Below are 15,904 nucleotides of genomic sequence, written 5' to 3'. Positions count from 1 at the left end.
GTATTTCCAAATACCTTACTGGAAATTTTAATAATCTTTCCTAGATTTTGGGTGGTAGTTCCCATGCTAACTCTGCCTTTACATTGTAAGGTAACAAAATATCTCATCATAATCCAACATGTACAGAACACATTTTTCCTCTCCATCTTCTGCACTTTCCTGATTATGATCTCTGATGGCATAATTGCAAGATGTTGGAAGCAACAAACAAAATTGCTTTAATTTCATTAGACAAACCACACAACTAAAACACCTTGTATAAACTTAATTCACTGTATAATAATCTGACAATAAACTAGAACCACACAGCTAGTTAAGAAAGTTTGATTTAAAGTATAAACAATAAAAAGGCAATTAAAAAACAGACTAACCAGGCAATTTAGCAGGTGTTCACTGAACACATAACAACTTTGCCATTGCTTTTCAAGAAATAAAACTTAAAACTATCATTTCAAATGCAGTCTGTTCAACCACTTCCACAGATAAAATCTAGAGCTAATAAAATCTAAAATAATTTTGTACCTAGGTACAAAATCACAGTAGACTAATTATAACAGCCTGGGAAGAAAGATTCCTTTTCAAATTCACATAAAATTGATGAAAAGAATGATTTAAGATGCCATGCCCTGAAAGCAATAAGGAGACAAACTCATCCATATTGTAAATCATTTAGAAATCACTACGTGAGAATGATAGCAGGCTACTGATAAACATTTTCTTCACACTTCTAAATGACAGGAAAAATGTATATAATTACTACACACTTACATTATTTAAAGTTGTCTATTATAAACTTTTAACTCCCTAATGCAAGATGTGTAAAAAGTATTATTTCAGGAGGTGCAAGAAAGGATTAAGAATTTCTTTTTTAATTCGGATAATGATGAAGCCTAAAGCATAGTAGGAAGCTAGAACACTAGTAGACAAGTAGAGTCAAGGCAAGGACTCTCACAAGGAAGAAAAGTCAACACTTAAATAACTCTGTGCTTACGGAATGTGATACAGTGAGCGAAGAATCAGCACTACCTGACTTGCAAAAAGTTCTTGAGAGAAAAACATTTTTCAGTTTTTCGAAGGGATGGGAAGCAGGACAAAGAGGAAAAGGTGAGGCACTCAAGCACGATGCTAATAACAATCTGATGCCAGTCAGTAGAGTTCTGGCGCTTTCTGCTGTACTGTGTCTTTATTAGGCAATTTGCTAATTATTTTAAACTAATTATTTCATAATTCCTCTAAACCATTACTGTGCAATCTACAATCTCTATCTGTAAAATCTAAAACACTCTGAAAATCAAGTTTTTCAAAATTCATTTGGTGGCAAAACCTGAACTGACATGAGCCACATATAATTATTTATTCCACTTGATCTTAATATTCAGAAATTTTAAGTTATTTGGTCTGTCCCAGACCAAAATATTGCTTATACAATATGCCATATCTGCATATTAAGTTCCTGACATTTAATAAAATTTTTTAAAAATATTTATTCATTTTTGAGAGACAGAGAGTGAGTGGGAGAGGGGCAGAGAGAAAGAGGGAGATAGAATCCGAAGCAGGCTCCAGGCTCTGAGCTGTCAGCACAGAGCCTGATATGGGGCTCGAGCCCACAGACTGCGAGATTATGACCTGAGCTGAGGTTGGATGATGCCAAATGATCCACCCAGGTGCCCCTAAGTTGCTAATATTTAAAAAGTTCTGAATTCACAAAGATATCAGGTAAAGGACTGAAGATTTTATTTAGAGGTAGGCTATACAGCACTCCAGGTCACAGCCTACTTAAAGAAGACATCCTACCTGTGTAGGTTCCGATCCAAAAAAACAAAAAACCAGAAAAAACTCCAAACCCAAAACCAAACAAAAGCCAACAAGAAATGAAAAGGAAAAGGAAAACACGAACACATCCCACAGTATGACACAAGGCAGGAATACAAAATAAATCTGTCATCAAATAACTCTCTGAATTAAGGAAGAAGTATATTTTAACATGGTAGGTCACTGAGAAACAGTGAACATTTAAGAATACTGTGTTGTTGTTTTCAACACCCCTAATCCCAAAAGGACATATGCATTCTTACTTTATCTCTCTTCCAATTCTTAATTTTGTAATATCTAATTAAGTTTTGGTTTTGGAATAAATGGAAAACCTGTTTCTTAATAATTGTGTGGGGTATGATTTTTCTACCTAACTGGTAGGTAGAACAGTCTTGAGAATACGTTTTCAAGAAGCTTCTAGTACCCAGGACTGATTCATTCAGTGTACAGAATACAACTCCAGTCTGAACTGAGAGGGCAGGGAAGAGTAAATGATCAGAAAACACAGTAGCTGGCCTGGGGTCTAGATAACGAACCTAATGAGTAGATCACATTAGATGTCTATCCAATAGCTATTCTCATATTTTCCTTTACTGATAGAAACTTGATTTTACTCTGGATGACAATAATCTTAGCTTTAAAAAAAAAGCCCTTGATTCTCCATACTTGAGATGGCCACATAACACAGTTCTGGCCAGTGAAATGTAACTAGAATTCAGTAAGTGGAGCTTCCCAGAAAATTATTATATCCTCAATTTAATAAAAGTCAGCAGACTCAAGTGGCATAACATTCATCCTTTGCTCCTCNTGGAACACAATGCAACATCCGGAGAAGCAGGCACAACCCTGAGACCAAGAGAACCACCACCACAGGCTAAGGCAGGCCTGAAATGTAAAAAGGGCCTGCCTGATCCTTTAATGACCTAATGGAACATATCACAAGTCTTGAATTGCCTACTTTGAAACTCATACTTAAAAAAAATAAACTGCTTTTTTGTGAAGCCAGTGTAGTAAGGTTTTTGTTATATGAAGTTGAATGCAATCTGAAGTGAAACTATACCCACAAGAAATGATACTGAAGTACCAAAAACTCATATTAATCTTAAAAGAAGATCACACTGAATGCAAGATGATTCTCTTAACACAAAAATTTTCCCATAAAGATCAATCATTACAGAGATACTTTTCCTTAGAGGGTTGCTTAGTTCTAAATCTGTCCTTAACTGCCTATCAAATACTACCCACAACTTCTCATAATTGCTAGCTTCTCTACCTCAACTTTTAGTTACCAATTCAGCAAACACCTCCACCATACCAAGCACTTCTTCCTTATTTCATTCAACCATTTGTAACTTCTTCAATTCAAGCAAGTTATCTTCATTTTCTCCATGGAACTTGAAAGGCAGATTTCATAAAAACTTAAGCTCAAACCTCAGAATTTACCAAATCTATGCTCTCTTTATCAAATAGCTGTAAGTTAATATAGGCATTATTTTTAACTTTATATAGGATTTTGTGAACATTAGAGTATTTGACTAATTCCCTTCCTCCTGGTTACTGTTGATGAACATTTAAGCATTTTAGTTTTTTTTATATTTATTTTTGAGAGACAGAGAGACAGAGCATGAGCAGGGGATGGACAGAGGGAGAAAAGGAGACACAGAATCTGAAGCAGGCTCCAGGCTCTGAGCTGTCAGCAGAGAGCCCAACGTGGGGCTTGAACTCATGAACCGCGAGATCATGACCTGAGCCAAAGTCGGCTGCTTAACCAACTGAGCCACCCAGGCACCCTCATTTAAGCATTTTAAACATTTAAAGTATTTGTTCAGATGATAAAGCTGAGAGACATATTTTGCCTACAGTTTCTCTTCATCTCTATATAGGATTACTTCTTCAAAATAGACTTCTTCCAGTGCATTGCCTGGCATGTATCAGATTACTTTCCAGAAAGTTTGCTATGTGTCATGTTAGGATGATGAGCAAAATCCAACCTATGCCTTCATGGGATTTATAGTAAGTTCTTTCAGCAGAATATTATGTATGTGCTAAGTGGGACAATAATGGTTAAACACATAGTTACATGGGAGCATATAAGAGTGACACCTAAAAAAAAAAAAAAGGGTGACACCTAGTCTGATTCAAGAGTATGAGAAAAAGGTTCCAGGAATGTAACATCTAAACTGAGTCCTGAAAAGACAATCAGGAATTGTGTGTGTGTGTGTGTGTGTGTGTGTGTGTGTGCACATGCACACGCATGTGTGTATATGACTGAGGATGTGGTGGGAAGAGGTTTTGTTTTGTTTTTCGGCAGCAACAGTCTAGAAGTAAGAGAACACAGTATGTCAAGAGAACTGATAGGTGAAGGGCTGAAGCACACAGTGCAGGCTGAGGTGACATGAAAGTTGACGCAAAAGACATCAAAATGCAGACACATAATTCAAGCTCAAGAGTCTGTGAATTTATCCTTAGGGCAATGGAGAAAAGAAAAGTTTTGACCAGAGAAATTGGAAAATCATTGCTAGTGTCTGTTATAGGCCTATGAAATAATAGATTCTATACTACTGAGTTCATATAGGTAACCTTTTTTAATTCCTCCAACAAATGTTGGAGGGAGAGACACCTGTTACTAGGGTGTCACCATCATCTGGGGGGAGACAGTAACAACCTCAAGTAGGGTACTTGCACTGAAGATAAGGAGAAGTGGACAAAACTGTGATACATTTAGAAACCAGAATGAAAAGAGACAAAGATGACCAGGGTTAATCCTGAAATTTATTAGCCAAGTGAATATACCTTTGAGAATGAAAGGGGACACTAATGAAAAACTGGAATACGTGCTCACTCTAAAACTAGGCCCAGGTAACTGGAGGACAAGGCTGACATTTTAGTGAAATGCCTGGGACCACAGAGTGGGTTTGAGTAGAGACAAGGTGTTCCATCTTAAACACACTGAGATGGAGGTACAAGTGAACCATCCCAACAGAGCTATCCATCTGGCCCGTGTGCAGAACTCCAGAGACTTTTCTCAATAGATACACACATGTGGTGAGTCAACAGCATGCTGACAATAAATGAAGGCAATGGAGTAGGAAATATCGCTCTCACCAGGAGCTTTTATCTTTTAAATCTTCCTGAGGCAAAACAATTATTTATTTAAGATCTCTTATATGCTCTTGACTCTCTACCTCTTTGAGATGTTAACATAATCTGAAGTTACAGATCTGTATTCCTGTAGATTTTTCTACAGTAAACATCTGCCCTCAGTTTTGGTAACCCAATTTACGACGATGATTTGGATTTCCTGATGTCTCATTACTTCCAATACCTTCTCACTTTTGATTCAAACATTAGTCTGAGTTGACCTTACCAAGAAAATTTTTAAAGAGTACGTGTGGTACATTTTATAAGTGTTTTTGTATTTGAAAATGTCTTTTTTTGTTGTTGCCTTCACATATGAAAGAGAACTGTGAGTATAAAAATGATTTCAAAACTCCATAGTCTTCTCGTTACTGAGAGGAAACCTAAGTCAGTCTAGCTTTTGTTCCATATTATATATTACCTATCTTTCTGCTTGGACACTCTTACAATATGTCCTTTTCCTTTTAATTGAACTAAGTTACCAAGACACAACAGGGGTGACTCTCATTTCATTTATATTACCCAGAACTTCACACTTTTCATCTATAAAGCGAGACCTTCTAGGCTCAGAAAACTTTTCATCAATTGTATCTTTGAACATTGCCTCTGCTCCAATTTTTTCCCTGAAGAAAATCTCTAAGTCTTTTGTTAAAATCTTGTCCTCCATGCCTATCATCTTCTATCCTGTTGTTTCCACTTGTCTTCCTTTGCGCTGCATCCTGGCAAAGCATCTCACGGGTTTTTTCTGTCATGTCACTGGACACGCTTGCACAATGTCAGCCTCTCTTCAGTACCACTAATGAAGATGCTCTCTCATCGTGCCCCCACCAAAAGCCTTTCCTTTCATCACTCCCCTGTGCCGGCTGGCTATCTTTTCATTTCAGCTCTCCTAGAGATCATGACTTGAACCTTTTGAGAATGCCAAAGAGGTTTTTGTGAGTCTTTCTTTACCCCCTACTTTGTCATTCTGTAGGGCCTGTGCACAGGTTTCCCATGATAACTTTCCATTTACTCACCTACCCTCACAGAAGTAGACATCTACCCAGACCCTGTGTATGCTAAAGGTACCCGTGTCTTTATTCTGGGATTGGGTGAACTCCCTCTCTTATTCCAGAGTTAGTTTTTTTTCTTTTTTGACAAGTATTTGTTGAGCACCAATAATGTGCCAGGTATTTGCCAGGGGATTCAAAAGCAAGTAAGTTCTGTGCCATCATGGAGCTAATATTTTAGCAAGGGACATGGACAGCAAGAAAGAAAAAAAATAACCGGTTTTAATAATGCCTGAAGGAGATAAAAGAAAATACAGTGATAGAGAACACTAAGTAAATATGTTTTACCATATATATATATAATATATGATAAGGAATACAAGACTACATGCAAAGAGGTAGCCTGAATGCAAAAAGTCCAAAAGGCCAACCATCCAAGGTGGCTACGGCTGTAGTATTCATTCTTTTGTGCCAGCTCTGGTGAACAAATGGAGAGCTTCTTTCTTCAGCAAAGAATATCACAGTATCCTTCTGGCCCGTGCCACTGTCAGTAGCAATTTCCTTAAATGGGTAGTTTCCTAGGTCAGTGTTTTACTATCAGTTCCCTATTTGTTTCTGCCTATTTTACTTCTGTCAGATTCAGTCTCCAAATCAGTTGTAAAATAAAGACACAATGGAAACACTCTTATCATTGTGATTAAGGCTGGCAATTGATCTGTTAACTGAAGGACATAAAGTTGACTTGAAAGTCAAAGTTAAAGTACGACATTTTAAAGTTATACATATATGATTTAATAACTCATATTCAGGTATGTTTTACATATATTCATATATATAAAATTTGCTAATCTACTGATATAAGAGCAAAGCTGTTTTGACTACGGGATCACTAATTCCCGTGTCATATCTTCTGCATAACCATCATGAGACCATGTATGGTTTCCAGCTTAGGTTTTTGTAAAGTAAACCAAGAACTTCAACACTTTAAAAATATTAAACAGGGGTGCCNGAAAGACTGCTTCTTCATCTTTATGATTTCTTCCCAAATATTTTATAGGCATCTCACCAATCAATGACTTACCTTTGTTGAAATTTTCCAAAGCACTCAAATTCATTTATAAAAACAACCTTTCTGTATAATTCATCAGTTTAATAAAAATTAATCAAATCATGCAAGAAAAGTAACAAGAATAACTGATCCGGGAATAAATAATTGATTCATGATAATCCTACACCTCAACTGAATTATAGAGGGAGAGAATTGTGCTTGTTTCCCTAGCTAGCAGCCTATTAATGACAAGGTCAGGGTACCATGGGCACCGAAAAGGAATGGAGAAAATCAGGTGATTTAGTTGGCTAATTAAATGGAGACTGGTTAACAGAAATCTTAGGCAGGGAGAATGAAAAGAAAAGAATAGCTACCTATCTCCTTGACAGTCTCAAAAAACAGCACTGTCCCTGTATTAAAATATTAGTCCCTCTTGTCTAGTTGGTAAAGTACCAGAATTTCAAAGCTGCGGGGGTAGACATTATAAAAAGGAAAAGGAATCAATCCCTAAACCTGGTTCTAGAGACCTGCAATTCTGCTTTTATTTCTGTTTATCATTGGTCAGTGAATAATTGCATTTTTCAGTCAAGTCGATTAACTTTATAGTTTATGGGTATCTTAAATTGTGGCAATAGGTTGACTGTCAAGCCAAGGTTTGGTGTTTCTCTGATTGTTCATCATCTTCTTTGTTTTCATAAGTTTTAACAGGAAATTGAGACAGTAAGTCTCAGGGTCCCTAATCAGCCATCACATAAAATGAAAGTGTCAACTTTTTTTGTTTTTTAATATAATAGGTGTTATTCATCTAAGTCAATGTAAGGTTGAAACGGTATTTCAGGAACTAATAACTCTTCATGTCTGATATCATAAAAAAATAGAAATGTTAACAGTAGGAAGACTATCATGGGAAAAGGCAGAACCTTTTCTCCTATTCCCTCCCCCAAAGACTTTTATATTTCCCTGAAAAAAAAAAATCAGGCAAAATATAAGCTGGCAGATGATTGATTTGGAATGGCAAATACCAAATAACATATCTGATGTTGCTATCCAGACATGATTGCTCCAAAACTAGTTCTAACACAAAATGAACTAATCTGTCTGTTGAAGCAATCTCCAACTCCCTAAGAGAAACTTAAAAACTTCTGGTTACTTCAAGTAACATACTATATTCTACTCAAGTCTTTCCAGTAGAACATCCTTTCTTAAAATATCGAAGATTACACACAGGCTGAAATCTGGTTTTGGATAACAGGAGAACCGTCAATCTGTATCTTGAAGAAGTAAAAATTAATAAAATATAAACTCAGATGCAACACAGATGAAAATACACAAACACCATTCACAAGCAATTAATACTTAAACAGAAAAGCATCTCAGAGGAGAGTTTAGGAACTCATCCTTCAAATCCATTAGTGAGTATTAATTCTTAAAAAGACTAGGCTATTAATACCCAGAAAGACCTACACTAGACTAGAACAGCTCAGTTTTTTATTTTTCAGATTCTCCACTGCTGTCAGTTTTAACAATTCCCCCATTAAAAGAAAACTCTAAAGTAGCTTTAAAAGAAAAGGAAATTTCAGCTACTCTCATACTAATAGAACCTGCAAAAGGTCCAGAGTGTCAAATCCTAGTCAAATCATGTATTCTATTATTACCTTGAATTCCCTTGGGATAATATTAAAATGAAGCCAACCATTTTTAAGAATGGAAATCCTCAATCTTTCTGACTTTGTACATTTTTTGGCTAACTAAGGTGAAAGTATTTCTGTACTAGTTTTCTACTGCATGACAAGATTTGAGCTCACACTATTACAATCCACGAACAACAAGCACAGTTCTTAGACGAATTATCACTGTTAATCTCCCCCAAGAAAAACCATCAGACACAAGGCAAGCTCCATCTTGACGTTCAAAGTTCTCTCAACAGACTCCAGAGCCACTCTGGTTCAAATAATGGAATCACAGTTCAGTTCTTGAGCTACAAATGCCTCTACCAGGTCTGTAACACTGACAGAATCTGAGTGGTTAGAATTCTATCTCTGTAGAAATTTCATTTCTAAACAGTAACAATAAGGCTGTAAGTTTGGTTTCTTCACTTAAAACTTAACTTTAAACAACTGGTAGCGACATTAAATACTTTCTTAGATACCGTGTGACTTGGTATAAAAATACATTGATGACATGGTAATCAATGAGAAAATGATTCCAAGTCTTGAATCTTATTACACTAATATTTAATTATCGTGAGAAGAACTATTTGTGATAACATCAAAAACACAAAATGTGGGATCAGGCAAATACTCTATGTCAACAACAACACAAAGTCTTGCATGTAAAAACTGATCTGCTAAAAATTCATCCAGGTATTTGGGAGTATCTTTTGAACACACTCAGTGCAAAAAGCCTCCAAGAATTTACAACAGAGTAAATTCTGTAATAATACAATGATACTGAGATGCAACCTAAAATTTTTCAGGTCTCATGGTATGAAACTCTAAAACCTCAAGTGAGCAGGTGTCCAAATGTTGAGCAAATTCAAAGTTCTTCCTAATTGTTGTTTATTTTTGCTTGTAATAGAAGTGTATTTGGAAGTCCTCTGGCATCCAAACTCCAAATATTAGATGAAAGAACTATTTGGGGAAAATATATACCAGGATTCCACATTTTCACATACAATGTGAGCCATGTTCTATGTGCATCTGGTGTCTAAGGTTTAATATTCTCTTCAATCAAAAATTAATTGTATTTCAACAAGTCTTTATTCAATTCTTGGTACGTTAAATATACTTTCAAAGGCATGTTGGGGGAAAAAAAATAAAAAATAGTTTCTACCATCAAGGAATTTACAATCTAGCAGGACTAACTTCAAATAATTATACCGACAGAAATAAGATGAAATCCATTCACAGCTATCTGAGTGAGTCATTTTGGACTTGATTTAGATAAATATTTAGGACCCGTATCATAAAGGGATGACACTTGGGCATCTCGAGAGGAGGGGGAGTACTGTACATATGGTATGTATGTGCACTGGAGTGGCCAGTGGGTAAACTGTGGTTTGGTCTTCAAGATGACTGCTGTCATTCCCTCTGCTTCCTATATATGCTCCTCACATCATGTAATGGAGAAGAATTCCCTCCACCTTGAATCTCGACTGACCTTAGTGACTTGCTGGGCTAAGAAGGTAGTGGGAAGGCCCTTCTAGGACTTCTGAGGCTAAGTTCTAGAAGACTTGCTGTTTTCACGCAGGTGACTTTCTCAGGGTTCTGCTGTGGACTGATCCTGTGACAACTACGTGCCATAAGTTAGAGGAACAGAGAAAATGAAGACAAAAGAGCAGGAAGTCCCTGCAGTAGTTTAAGTAAAACGTACAAAAAATGGCCTGAAACTGGAAAGTAACAGGAAGGCAGGAGATGATGGGTGTCAGAGAAGAGTACAAGGGAAAATCCAAGACTCTCCAGTCCATGACACTTAAACAACAAGAAAAGGTAGAAGTCAAAGTGGGTTCTGGGGTTTTAGAATCTATACAACCAAAAAGAGAATGATACTATTAATAAAGATTGTGATCCAAAAGGACAGCACGCATGGAGAAAACCAGAGGAAATTAAATTAGAGGTGCTGGGCAGCCATCCAGGGAGAACCATTCAACAAGTAAAGGGTAATGGAGGTATCAAGTGCCTTTTCTGGAATTAAGTACTTTTTATATCTGGTTGATAGTCTGAAGTCACCCAAGGTCCAAAACACTGACTTCTTTTCTCTCTCCACATGGTTGGTGGTTTCTATTAAAGTTAATTCCTTCTTTTTGCTAGCCAAAAAAGATACAAGATCTCTTACCAATAAATGCTTGGCTAAAAATTAAAAGTACTTAATGGTAAATTTATAATTAATTCGAATAAATTACTTTCAAACTAAAACATTTTCTACTTGAAAAATTAAATTTTCAGATATACAGAAATTATCTCAATATAATCTTGTATACTTGGTGGTGTTTCAAATTATCCATGTTAAAAAAAAAATTCCTTTACACAGTCAAAACACATGGCCTGAGCTGTGGCAACATTTGTTTCCATCCTGAAGGACCAAATACAGAAACAAGTCTGAAATCCCTGCCTTCCAGTTTACCTTCCATACTGTATGCCCTTCTCAGTTCCGAATCCTTTAAATCTTCGTATTCAAATTTTTTTTTTTTTCCCAATTGGTTTCTTAGGCAACTGTATATGTGCAGAGAGAAAAAGAAACATCTCTATACGATTAAGCATTATTTAAGGCTAGAAAATTTATGACTTGTTCACGGTGCCGTAACTTTTAACTCCTAATAGTACCTGCTCTCCACACAGACCACAAATGCATACACTACAGAGCTCACGTGACCTTGTGGACTCAAGCAGGCACATCAACATATATTACATCACTATGAGCAGATCATGGACTACTTTTTAAATACTCACAAACTAAATTATGTTAAATTACATAACTGTAACTAATGTTGCCAACAATATGATCAAATTCATTTACATGTGTTACTGAAATTGTATGGGTTTAGATCAGTGTGTCCCAACCTTTTTACATCATAACTCCTTAAAGATACTTTTGAGACATTTTGTGCTACTCATCTCCCTCATACAATTTCAATATAGACTTCAATGTTTATCTTTTATGTATTATTACATACTATTTTTATATATTTAAAAAAATAGTACTTTTTTTGCAAACTCCCCAAACACCCTTTTAAGGTTATTTTACCTTTCTAAGGAGAGTGTCTCCCTCACTGAGAATGCCTGTTTTATTTAGATTAATAATTTGTTGCTCAAATAAGAATTATGCTTATAATCAAAATAATGCTAAGCCTTAGATGATTATGTAAGACTCATGAAGAATGAGAAAGACCCACGACCGTACTTCTGAAACTTCTAACTCAAAGACTGAGAAGTGCAGACAATTATTTCACTTTCAGTACCTGCTAAATAAAGCTATCAAATTCTTCCATTTTAAAGGTTACCATCATTCCTCCATTCTTCGGCGATATTACTGAGAGTGACTCAGTATTTGTGGCTAACAAGTACAAATATAGATTTTAAAAGTGGAAGAATAAGTAGTTCTATTCATGAGGTCCTCATGTACAAAACAGATAAAAGTAAGAATTTGACAATTGTTAAGGTCCCCTATTCACCTCGCTACAGAAATAGTAGTAGCACTGACATTTAATAGAAAAGAACTGTGAAAAAGTAATATTAAGATGAAGAACACTGTTTAAATACAAACTGTTTAAAAGGAAATATTAAAAAGTGACAATTTTACTAATAGTCTCAAAAATTCTATTAGAACTCCTTAATATCAAAGCCAAAAAATGTATTTCTCCTTAGTTAATATACTTGTATCTCCTTTCTTCCTTCAGCATAAGTAGGACTGAATTATCACTTACTGCTGGTTAAAGCAAGGACAGTTAGAGGAAGAAGAGAAACCACAGGGTTTCTTACTTACTATGGCTCCATCCCACCCATACTGCCAGGTACCCAAAGGAAGATTAATGGGGTGCAGAAGGGGCATGAATTGCTTACAGCAAGCATAATGCATTCTTATGGTCAGCAGAAACAAAGATCTTCTCCCACCAAAACAGAAAAAGGGGGTAAAAGTTAAGAGGATTAGGCCTAAAGCCAATGAGATCTATGGACATCACAGTTTATTAGGGGTGCAATATTTAAGAAATAGCCATATAACTCCAAATACATCAAAAAATTACTTATTTTAAGACAAAGAAAATATTTCATAATTGCAGTATCATTATTCTCTCATGACCTGGCAATCTGAAAGCTTTTAAGACTGCAACAAGACTTTATTTAAAAGAAATTTTTTTAATGTTTATTTATTTTTGAGAGAGAGAGAGGACATCTGAAGGAGGCTCTAGGCTCTGAGCTGTCAGCACAGAGCCTGACGCAGGACTTGAATTCATGAACCACGAGATCATGACCTGAGCCAAAGTCAGACACTTAATGACTGAGCCACCCAAGCACAATTGCCCTCCCCACCCATTTTTTAGAATGTTTTTTAAATGTGTCTTTTATTTTTGAGAGAGAGAGAGAGAGACAGAGAGACAGAGTGTGAGCAGGGGAGGGACAGAAGGAGACACAGAATCCGAAGAGACTTTCAAATTAAGACATAAATTTTCAAGACATAATCTTTTCCAGTTAATCCCTTCTTTTTCTGGCCCCAAAAAAGAAATGTAGGATTTCTTTGCTATTACTTCAGTGATACTTCACTGTAACTAAAATATACTTATCTTGTTCTAAGGTATGAACTGTTTATGTTTTAAGTCTACTTCTTGAAGAAATTTACCCAACTAAGGCTTTATTCTATGCTTAACTAAAATGTCAACTTTATTATAGCAATTGTATATTTTCTGTAATACTGTTATTCCATTTATTTTTAAATAATTCTAATAAAGAATACCTAGTTAAAATCATGAATTATCCTTTACAATTATTCTTTTACCCTACAATTTTTAAATACTAAATTTCTTAGATAGTAAAAAGTTCTACAACATAAGAATACACTGTGTATCTGGGTATTGTGGGTACTGATCTATTGATATAGGTCATTAAAAACAGATGACTTGGTTAAATAACTACCAATAAAAACACAAACATTTCTTTATAAATCAGAGGTAGCCACCACTTAGTCACTCCATTTTTAGGTCAACTGAGCACCCTTCCCAGTTACCTTAACAGAAACTCACAATGCTAAAATGAGACAGTCTGACCAGCACAATGACAGTTATCTAGTAAACAGTTTGCAATAGAATTCTTAATAATTAAGTTTCTTCCTTTGTTTTAAAAATAGGATCAGAGATTACTGAAAATAACATAAGCAAACAACGAGTTAAGAAAGAACCATAAATCCCATACCATCCCATACCAACTATCTGTAAAAAATATTATTATAATAGTTCATTCAGCAATTAATGTACCAAGCACTGTGTTAGCTATTAACACTGAACATGACCATCCTGGGAGAAAATCCATTTCTTCAGAAAATGTTGTACAATTAACAAACCGATTAAATAAAATATTGCCTCAAAAGACATCCTGGCTGGAGCAAAGAATGTTAAAAAACAAGAATGTCAAGTCAAAACAGTAGCAAAAGTTTTATGAGAAATTATGTATTTACCTTGGATCTGCACTCAGCGTTATTATAGTCTTTTGTGGTAGAGAACTTTGTGAGTTTTGTTTCAAATCCTATAAAAATAAGCAAAATTTTAACAATTTTACCTTTAAAATGTAAGTTTCAAAATTAATATAATAGTACTTACAAAAATCCTAAAAAGGATACAATGGGGGAAAAATTCTCTTTCCAGCTACACAAAGTCCATCAAAGTTCAAAATAAGTAATTCTTGTGTGTGTGCATATACATATGTGTGTGTGGATTTAGATTTCAGGACAGCGTATGTTACAGGGACTAGAGGCCAATTAAGAACCAAATAAATCAGAGTTCTAAGGATAATTGTGCAAAAAGTTTTACTATTGTACCCTTTGTATCATAGGTTTCATATCCTGAAGCAAAGTATGTTCATTTATTGGATATTTTTATTTTAATAGGAAAATGTGTAACCATAATTTGATTATAAGCATCAGTATATGTAAATATTGAAGTTATCATCTCTGATTCCAGATGTGTAAATTCCAATTACAGGCAAAATTTCAAAGCCTATTGTTCACAATATACTCTAATGATTAAAAATCTACAATTCTAAAATATCTGAGCTGCCAAATGGAAAGCTCAAGAGGTTTGCAATCAACCATTTTTTCAACTGTTCTTTGGTGTGGAAGAGCATATTCTTCCTTTCAGAGTATGTTCTGTTTCATTGGCTCATCTGATCCTAACAACAATACAAGCCATGTTTGGTATCATCTCATCTTATAGTGCTCACAGGTCTTAAGGAACTTTTTCAAGGGACATGCAATCAGGTTGAGAGGTGGAGGCTAAAAGATAGTCTCCTAATTCCTCAACCACTCCTCTATAGTTAACACACATCAGAGCACTGCCCAAAGCACTCCATGGTCTGATCCTAAAACCAGAAGAAAAATTGGGATCATTCAAATTGAAGTTCAGCAAGATTAAGGGTTTACAGAAGTTCAAACACCAAGGAGCCTTAAATTAAACAAAAAAAAAAAAAAAAAAAAAAAAAACTAATTATAATGCCCAGTTATCTTACAGTATCATCTTGAGTGGTTTAGAAGCCTGTATGTTTCACACAGCAAAATAAGTTCATTATTTTATTTTTCATGCTTAGATTTAGTCAGAATAAAATATACACTGTAAATCAAATATAGAAACAGTGATAGCAAACAAGCATACACAGATATTTAACATAAAATAATATAAATTCTAAGAAAGTACAAGGAAATCACTATTTTTCAATGTTTCTTTTCACTAAGCTTCTCATCCCACTTTCCAAATTAAGAACAAAAGAATCACACATTTTTATGATGAATATAAAAGACATCAACTAACCATTTCTAGGAGGTTATCAAAAGAATAAGAGTTGTACGAGTTTTTGTCCTTCAAAATAAGGAGTAGTGCAGAATATCCAATTATCTTCTTTAAATTCATCAAGGAATGAAAGAGTCTGTGAACCAAAAGTGTTACTGGTCTGAGAAGTAATTCAACCATCTGTATACAATATTTTCAGTTTCTTTAATAACGGCCAAACCACCATTACTTTCATCCTGTCTTCACAAAGTGAAACTATAACGAACCTATAATGGACCGACACATTTTTGCCCACAATTAAGTACTTAGGAAAAAAAAAAAAAAGAGGGGTTAATCAGAAGATATCACTAATGGAGATTCATTTAAAATGAAAACTTTCTGGACATACCTGAAACACATTAACTTATTAAAAATGATTTTTTTAAACCA

At 35.1% G+C, this 15,904-nt stretch overlaps 1 protein-coding gene across 1 annotated transcript in view; it reads right to left on the bottom strand.

The window, feature by feature from the left end:
• The window catches only part of MAN2A1 (mannosidase alpha class 2A member 1), a 166,056-nt gene that overhangs the window by 66,182 nt on the left and 83,970 nt on the right, over positions 1-15,904 (bottom strand). Inside the window, exons 11-12 of the mRNA XM_077757165.1 lie at positions 15,497-15,611; positions 14,152-14,219 (exon numbers count right to left, since the gene is read on the bottom strand). Of these exons, the coding sequence (XP_077613291.1) occupies positions 14,152-14,219; positions 15,497-15,611 (183 nt within the window). The remainder of the gene's footprint in view (positions 1-14,151; positions 14,220-15,496; positions 15,612-15,904) is intronic.

The sequence above is a fragment of the Crocuta crocuta genome, unplaced genomic scaffold (assembly GCF_008692635.1).
Source record: "Crocuta crocuta isolate KB4526 unplaced genomic scaffold, BGI_CrCroc_1.0 scaffold131, whole genome shotgun sequence".
Lineage (NCBI taxonomy): Eukaryota > Metazoa > Chordata > Mammalia > Carnivora > Hyaenidae > Crocuta > Crocuta crocuta.
Note: the sequence above shows the minus strand (reverse complement) of the source record. Positions and strands in the feature narration are given on the sequence as shown.